Here is a 9,363-nt window from a genome sequence, read left to right as displayed (position 1 = left end):
CCTGAACCATTAGGACCGTCCAACATGAGGTCTGCCTCATCGAATGGGGTGTCCAAGAAACACAAAAAATATGGACGTGAGCGAACTACGCACAACACAAGAGTATGAGTATATAATTACTATATGATCATGAATGCAAGTGTCCGGGTTACCAAGACTCAAAGTCAAGAAACTCTGTTTAGACAGACTCGGGCCCAAGGTATGTAGAACTCTGCGTCGTCACACTAGGAGATAGCTCACACACACGACTGGATATAGGTGACCTAATCATGAGTCCACGTGTCCAACCATCCACTAAAACAATAGGGTAAACACCCTACTACAAGCTACCTCAGATTCTCAAGTATAGCTGTCAAAACGGGCCGGCGGGGCGGGGCGGGCCAACCCGCAACCCACCAAAATGCGCCAGTTGGCGGGGAGGGGCGGCCCACCATTTAGGTGGGTTGGAAAATTATCAACCCAACCCGCCTATTTGGCAGTGCGGGACGGGCCACCCCGTCAATTTTTAGTTATATTTGGTGAGTTGGGGTGGGTTGGCCCGCAACCCATCACTTGGCGGGACGGGGTGGGCCGGCCCACTATTTCGACGGTTGGAAATTTGTAAACCAAACCCATCTATATAGCGGGGCGGGTCGGGCCAACCCAACAAAGCCAACCCACTTTGAGAGGTCTAATCTTAAGGATAAAAGCTCAATATGATAATGCATGCAACATAATATCATGATATAATATATGCAGATAGAATCATGCCATATAAATAATGCAACACATAATACATGTATACTAGGTCAGAATATCTCGAATAGTACTTTCGTACCTCAATAATATTCCTAGATATGCAGATATCTACAGTCCATCTCTACATTCCAAAATAATAATAATACATCACTAAACATCATCTAAAAGCCTTAACTAGACTACTAGCTACTCCCAAAATATTTATAGGAACTCGGATGTACCTCCGTCCTTCGTCAGCCCGCTGATGTCGAAGACCCCAACTCTTGGGCACAGCTCCGCTACGACCCTGGCAGCGCCTTGATATCGTCTGGTCCTCACCTATGGGACTATAAACGCCCAAAACAATACAAGAATTTAAAGGAATACTTTGTGGATTGGTGAGAAAATGAGCTCTCGAACCTCATATTTATAGGCGAAGATCGGACGATCCGATCCCCACTTCAGACGATCTGATCTCGCATGCAAACCATGCCGCAACAATGCACAGTTCGGACGCTCTGATCCAATCTTCGGACGATCCGAACTACTGCGTATCCAAACAGCGGTGACACCTCGACAAATGCATGGCCTAACTACGATCGGACAATCCGATCTCATTCGGACGATCCGATCTTGTCCGGAGCTTCCGAACTGCTTTGTTGCCTCCAATCTCTTCGAACCATCCAATCTCTACATGACTTGAGTTCGGACCCTCCAAACTACCCGAGTCCAAATAAGCCCATTTACCATTTTTGGACATTCTGGATCCCATTTCTTGATCCGTTTGATCATAATAAAATCTTTAATCATGTTTTAAATAATTAAACATGTTTAAACCATTTAATCTTGTAAAATGAGACTGAGTTACTACAGTTATACATGCAATGTGTGTGCGCTGCAGCTAGTATATACTAGCGAACGAAGCACATGAAATGTGCATATTATATAACACATTTATATTTTTTATTTTATTATAAAACATTAAATTAATACATGTATGTAAATATTTTTTAATTTAATGTTTTAAATACAAGGGATTGTCCTTGAAAAAAAATAATAATAATAAATAAATAAATAAATAAAGGGATTGTGAACCAAATATACGGAATATAATTAACAATTTATTTATTTATTTAATTTAAAATTTTAAAGTAAAAATTACAAAAGGTACGTTGTGGTTGAACCAAACAAACAACCACCGCTTTCCTTCATAGTTCACACTTCTTTCCTTTTCCCATTGTTTTTTGTTTAATTAATAATTAATATTAATAAATAAATTATAAATATTAATATATTTAATTAATTAAGTTTTACGAACCCCGTCCCTTTGTTAGGATTCCTCCGTCTACTGTTCCTCTCTTCCTTTCTCTCTCTAGAAGACCCTTTTTCTCGCTCTACACGGTTTCTGAGCCCGCCGGAGAACCTGCTCTTCCCGCCGGAAAGTCGCTACTTCACCGCCGAGCGGTGCGAAGGGGTGTTTGAAGGAAGAGTGCCTTCTGTTTATTGAATCTGAGTTGCGGCGAGGGGAATCGTTCTGTTTTTTTCTGAGATTTGATTCGTTCTATGGTGTTTCCTTGAGAATGTGGAAACTGTAATGGGACTTTTTTGGCTTCTGGTGGCTTGAATTGCTGTCTACAGATTGTGTAGGGCTTTTATTGGGTGGAATTCAGGAAAAGACGGAGTTGGACGGCGGCTTGTTTCGGAATGAGATGGTGAGTTGCGTGTATTGCCTGCTTATCTGTACATGATTTGTCTGTAAACAATGCTGTTTGCTGGGTCCTTGTTAATGAAGACACAGATTCGTTTTACGTCGTCAATGCATTATTCCGTTTTTATTTTTTTGCAGCATTTAGATCTTTTTGCATTTGTTTGATTTTGGTTCGAGTTGATGCATTTGGTGAACGGTTTTTGTTAATGTTTTCATTTGGTGCTTATTTTATCAATATTGTTTGTTTGTTGATTATTTGCGCGCACTTTTCCTTATTTGTTGAAGAACAAACTGCTGTCTGGAAATTTAGAGGTGTATAATACCATTATGAGTCTTGGCTTTTTCCCCCCTTTAATTTTCTGTATTTTTAGCCAAGACGGAGTTGTTTTGCGATTTTCTTTTTATGTGGCCTTTGTTTTTAGATGAATAATCTTGAGTTATTTGTTGATGATTTTTTAAACTCGTGCTTTCCCTTACCTCTTTTTTACCTCATCTGTTCTTACATATAATAGAAATCATTCGTCATGGTTTTAACTTTTAATAGTTTGAAATCTAGCTAACTAGTCCAACAATTCGTAGATCTGGCCTATTTGGTTTGGTCAATACATGATAGTTTTCAGGTTTCCTTTTTTTTTTTTTTAAATTTGATTACAGATAATTTTCTGTCCTGTACTTCGTGGTTTATGGGCACTTGTTATTATGACAGTAACAAAACCTTTTTTTTTTTGGATTTATTTTTCCAGATATGACATTATCCTTTTTATTGAACAAAATTTGTGCACTTTGTTCATATATGTGGAGTGCTTCAAGTTTTGTCCAGTTTCTTTTGGATTTGTTTTTAATTTTACATCAATATTCCAGTGCTTTGCATAATTATGAATTTAAATGAAAGTTATTTGAATGTGGGTATGTATGCCTTGACTTTTCCTCTCTCTCTCTGCTTTCTGTTCGTTGACAAAATTATTTGGGTAAAAACTAGTCATTAATGTGAGGTAACTCAATTGAATGGCTTGGCAATTGACTGGCATTTTTTTTTTGCAAATATGAGGCGTTAACTTTTAGCACCTACAGATTACATTTAGTTTTTTTTTAACCAATCACCAAAACAAGGGATGAAGATAAAGAAGAATGAGATGGAAATGAAAGAAATAGAGTTATAATTTGGTAAATGATGGATTTCTGATGTTGGCACGTCAAATTGCTAGTGTACTTCTTTTAGGATTTTCTGCATGATATAGACTTTCATTGCCCGTATTTGGCAATTCAAGATTGATATTTGTGTTTGTAATTTTTTGTAATTGGCTGTTTTTGTTGGGCAGGTGGAAGGTAGGGTCTGTACGTTGAGAGAAGCTGAATTGGAATTTTTCTGAAGCGTAAAAGGTTACAGCGAATGAACAGAGAAACATTGAATGACTCAACTTGCAGGCAGAGTATGACGAGTAGGAGCGGGGGAGATGCTTTAAAAGCTTCTGCTCCTTGTGGTGTGCGAATACAAAGTGGTGCTGATGCATGCTCAAAGTTTGGTTACACTTCAAATGATAAAGATGTACTTTTAAAGCGCAAGGTGGCAAAGTTCGACACATCTGACCTTGAATGGACTGATAAAATCCTTGAGTGTCCAGTGTACTGTCCAACTAAAGAGGAATTTGAGGATCCTTTAGTTTATTTGCAAAAGATAGCTCCAGAAGCATCAAAATATGGTAATAACCTTTACAGTTTTACATGGGTGGGAATGAAGCCCATGATGGCATGCTTAGCTAAGCTACGTGCACGGATAGTTTTTGTTCGATTTGAAATTTGTCTGTTACTTACAAAATCCAGTCACACGATTAAACTCAATTGACATTGATTTTTGAACGTATGTGAAATTATTGTAATTTTTTTTCTGTCTTCCAAATAATGTTAGCATGAAGGATTATTCTTTGAATGCCCCTATGTTTCTCTGCATTCCTTTCTTCCTCGTTCTTATCTCTTCTTGTTTTTTTAAACCCAAGTATCAAAGAGAATAGTGTTTCACATTCTACTCTCCATCTTCAGGTATATGCAAGATCGTATCCCCCGTGAGTGCTTCTGTTCCTGCTGGTGTGGTTCTGATGAAAGAGGCTGGTGGTTTCAAATTTACAACAAGAGTGCAACCTCTTCGTTTAGCTGAATGGGATACTGATGACAGGGTTACCTTTTACATGAGTGGCAGGTGAGCCTTGTCTTGTTCGAAGTATAATCTAATTCACATATGTTTAAGGCTTTGAACATGAGTAATCTTTTCAGGAACTATACATTTCGCGACTTCGAGAAAATGGCGAACAAGTTTTTTGCACGTAGATATTATAGTGCTGGATGCCTTCCTTCCTGTTACATGGAAAAAGAATTTTGGCATGAAATAGCTTGTGGAAAGATTGAAAGTGTTGAATATGCATGTGATGTTGATGGTAGTGCATTTTCATCTTCTCCCAGTGATCCACTTGCAAAATCCAAATGGAATCTGAAGGTGTGGATCTTGTAACTTAATGTTTACTAACATGTTTTGTTTTTTGGAGTACCAGAGTTGAATTCAACTCGTCCTTGGTTTTTTAATTAGATATCAGTTCAAAAGATTCCTGACTGTTTTTGTGATTCAAGTTCGAGACTCGTCTGTGGTTTATTTCATTTGATTCCCGCCAATCTTTCTCCTATCAGTCATTCATGTTAATGTATAAATTCTCACTTTTTAGGTGTTTCAAATTAAATTTAAATAAATTTAAATTTTAATGTATTGGTGGGAATCTTTCCTCATCCATTTGTAGTTTTTAGTTTATGTTCGTATAAATTTATTGATCAGAATCGTTTTTGCTCGATTGGTTTCAGAAACTCTCCCGGCTGCCAAAATCTGTTTTGCGCCTTCTGGAAACTTCAATCCCAGTATGCTCTATTTCCTATAATAGTAATTTTTTCCCTATTGTAATCAATTGCTGACTCATGTTTCGTATAATATAGGGAGTGACGGAGCCTATGCTTTATATCGGAATGCTATTTAGCATGTTTGCTTGGCATGTCGAAGATCATTACCTGTATAGGTGTGTGTGCTATCGACTTCAATTTAAATGTTTTTTTTTCTTTTTCGGTATGTCAACTAATATTTGATATGTAAATTGTTTATATGGAAGTACAGCATCAATTATCATCATTGTGGGGCAGCAAAAACATGGTATGGAATTCCTGGTCATGCTGCTCTCGATTTTGAAAAAGTGGTAAGGGAGCATGTGTACAATCGTGATATCCTATCAGCTGATGGGGAGGATGGTGCTTTCGATGTACTCTTGGGGAAGACAACTTTGTTTCCGCCAAATATCTTATTAAAACACAATGTTCCGGTTTATAAAGCCGTACAAAAGCCAGGGGATTATGTAATAACTTTCCCCAGGGCTTATCATGCTGGATTTAGTCATGGTATGTTGCGTAATTAGTGGAGTTAGATTGTCCATAAATTTTGTATGATTGTTTTGATAATTTTAATGCATAAAATATCTCGTGTATGTAACAGGTTTTTGTTGTGGTGAAGCTGTTAATTTTGCAGTTGGTGATTGGTTTCCCCTGGGATCAATCGCCAGTCATCGTTATGCTCTGCTTAATAGGATTCCAATCATTCCCCAAGAAGAGCTTCTGTGCAAAGAAGCCATGTTGCTTTATTCCAGTCTGGACCTTAAAGACCCCAACTATTCAAATGAAGAGTTGATATCTCATAGAAGCATTAAAGTTTCTTTTGCAACATTAATCCGTTTCCAGCATTATGCTCGATGGTGCCTAACAAAATCAACCAAATGCACTGGTGTTTCTTCTATTTGCTATGGAACAATTCTTTGTACCATATGCAAGCGGGATTGTTATGCAGCGTATCTAAATTGCAAGTGTTACATGCATCCTGTGTGCCTTCGCCATGGTAAACTGGAGTCAAATATTATTTTGGAATCGATGTTTTTTTTTTCTACTTATATATTTTAACCATTAATATTTAATCAAGATGATTGATCATATATTTTTGTCTTCCTTTCAGATATCAGATCACTTGATGTGCCTTGCGAAGGCTCTTCAACCATTTCTGTTAGGGAGGATATCTTGAAATTGGAAGCAGCAGCGAAGCAATTCGAGCAGGATAAAGATGTATTTAATGAGGTCGAACAGCATTGTAGAAATGACGAGGACTTTGTTTCTTTATCTAAATTATTCTCAGGAGCTTTGTGTGATGGTTATATTCTGTATGGCAAGATTACTTCCGAGTTAGGAATCGAAAGTTGTTCTACTGAGAATCAAATTAAGCTCCAACTATGTAATTCTCACAATCGCTCCAGCTTGTGCTATGGAACTGAGAAAAGTAGAACTCAAACTCCAGATAATTCATGTATTGGTCGGTCATCATCATTGAAGTCGACTCAAAGTTTTCCCAAACTTGACCATGTAAAACTCACTTCCTTCATAATTTTGCTGTCTCGCATGGTTTTTCTTTTCTCATTGAAATATTTATGCAAGATAGTACCGTTATTCTCAAGTTCATGTCTTAACCTTTTTTATGGCTGCTTCTATAGGTGCGAAAGAACACCAACTCAGTCAATCTCTTACCTGTGGCATCTCGTAGGCAATTCATTTCCTCTGTCTCTGAAGTTCCACAATCCTCTTGTAGCGAATTTGGCTCCCAAAAGATTTCTCAGGCAGCTAATGCTAGAAATAACACTAATGACGAAAGTGATGAGTCTGATTCAGAAATATTCAGGGTCAAAAGGCGGTCTCCAAAATTGGAAAAGAAAATCTTGCACGATTCCATGTCTCGTAATGGGGAACAGGTACAACCCTACACATGTTTTGTGTTGTTGCATGAAATCTCTGTTGGAACTATTGTAATATGACAAAATAATGACCACAGATATTGGAACAAGATTTTTGGACTAATTTTTTCAGTTGTTGCATCAGTTGGTGACAGAGTACCCCCCCCCCCCCCCCCAAAAAAAAAAAAAAAAAAAAACCCTACCAGCCACAAACCAAAAAGAAAAAAAATTAAATTGCCAATTAAAGAAAATATGCTTTCGCAAAACAATCAGTGCTCTGCTATTTTAAGCGATTAGAATATGACATTGACTAGTTGATAATCTTATAGACAACTTAATCTTCTTGCTTTTCTTTTCATCATTTGGTTCTTTTCTTCTCTTAGGGTCTGAAACGATTAAAGAAGCATCAAGCAGGACTCTCTACGCAGGTTGCATTATCCGAATGTTCAACTGCTATTGTAGGTTGTAATTCTAGCTTCAATTCAACTGAGTTTAAAGAAGCTCGTGTTATTTCCTCTAGCGACAAAATGGCTAGAGGAAGCGGTCTTCCCATCTCCGTTAAGTTCAAGAAAATGGTAAATGATGGAACATGGAACAAAATGCAGAAAGATACAAGACACGAGTATGAGTTGGGGAAATACTCAAGTAAACCTCCTCCAATAGAAATCGGACCAAAACGTCTTAAAGTCAGAGGACCATCGATCTTAGGGTAGATAGCATGAACTGAGTTATTGGTAGAACGGACTCTGAAGATCAGATCAGTTTGTCGCTGAAGCGAAGCTTCTTCAACCTGACTCTGCTAACAACATTATCTTAACGAGGATTCAATGAAGGAAAGTTAGAAATATAGTTCCGGGGAGCAGTAACTAAAGTTAACCGACTCTACACAGAAGTTTTATTCTTTGTGCAGCCTTCCAACATGGGTGGCCTGCACCGTGATATTTCTTCGGGTTCTCGAGCCGAGCATTTTATTAAATGTGGTGAGGGAACCTATCTCATTCCCTGCATTCATTAAATAGACTTTAGATTAATTGCCTTTATATCTTGTAAATTTGTTCATAACAGTTGATTGATTTTTGTGGGGGTGTAAATGCGCTTTTTCACATTCTGGTCTCGTTATCGTCACAATTGTCAAGTTTGATGCTTCAGTTTGTAGGGTCCATTATTCTTTGGTGGCTACTGGCTTTTGAGCTATGACATTACATGAATAAAATTTACAGAAATTTCTTCCCATCTATTATCTGTTTGTATATTTGGTCTAATCATTACTTATTCATGTTTTTTTATTTACCGATTTCGACCAAATGAACCTAACGTTTCGAGTATATCTGTTGAAATTAACCCGATGTGGTCATGATCTTTAGATTAGTACACCAATGAATGGTGAATTGCCAATTCAGCGGCTTGAAATCTTTATGGGAATGAGTTTTTCCCATTTTCATGCCCGTCAATAATTAAAAATGGAATCAGTTTCCCCATTCCTTACCTATCTATTTCCAAATACGGATTCTGTCAAATTATCCTCAAGTTTTTATTTTTTTTTAAAAAAAGAGTGATCTTTTGATAATAATAATGCAGATTCTGAAATTTTTTTTATTGAATGACAAAAACTCATGACCTTTAAAAGAATAAAATAAAAGAATAAAAATTATTCAAATAAATTATATAAAAACAAAAACTATTTGAATACCTATTTATCTTTGCGCTACTCTATTATTTTATAATACAAAAAATTCCATTATATTGGTCTCATAACTTAACTTTGGGAGACGGATCTCCGACTTAACCTGACCCATGAAAAAATTATTTTATATGCCAAAAATTGTAGTAGCCCGACTCCTAATTGAGCTAATCTATTGCTTAAATATGATTAAGGGATACTAATTTAAGCTTAAGGAGTTGAAAATCGGATTCAGAACAATAAAAAATGATTTCTAAGGCTTCGAGTATTTGGACAGTTCGAAAGTTTCGAACGTGTTTAGAAGCTAGCATTTCTGATCGAAAGCTACTAGCAGTTCGGAAGTTTCGAACTTGAGATCGGTAGTTCCGATCAAGTGACAGTTGAACAGGGTATGAGTTTTGATTAGATGATTAGATGTAGAGGAATTCAAAAGCTCCGAACTAGGATCGCTAGTTCTGAAT

At 37.1% G+C, this 9,363-nt stretch overlaps 1 protein-coding gene across 1 annotated transcript; it reads left to right on the top strand.

The window, feature by feature from the left end:
• Positions 1-400: 400 nt before the first annotated feature.
• Positions 401-8,458, top strand: LOC140861505 (lysine-specific demethylase JMJ13). The gene is given in 14 exon segments (XM_073264527.1): positions 401-518; positions 2,356-2,429; positions 3,080-3,130; positions 3,745-3,778; positions 3,781-4,125; positions 4,463-4,619; positions 4,694-4,913; positions 5,270-5,323; positions 5,399-5,478; positions 5,574-5,851; positions 5,946-6,341; positions 6,456-6,856; positions 6,985-7,239; positions 7,605-8,458. Coding segments are annotated over 14 exon segments (2,793 nt in total). The 3' UTR covers positions 7,935-8,458.
• The last annotated feature ends 905 nt before the right edge of the window (positions 8,459-9,363 follow it).

This window comes from Henckelia pumila, chromosome 4 (genome assembly GCF_033568475.1).
Source record: "Henckelia pumila isolate YLH828 chromosome 4, ASM3356847v2, whole genome shotgun sequence".
Lineage (NCBI taxonomy): Eukaryota > Viridiplantae > Streptophyta > Magnoliopsida > Lamiales > Gesneriaceae > Henckelia > Henckelia pumila.
Note: the sequence above shows the minus strand (reverse complement) of the source record. Positions and strands in the feature narration are given on the sequence as shown.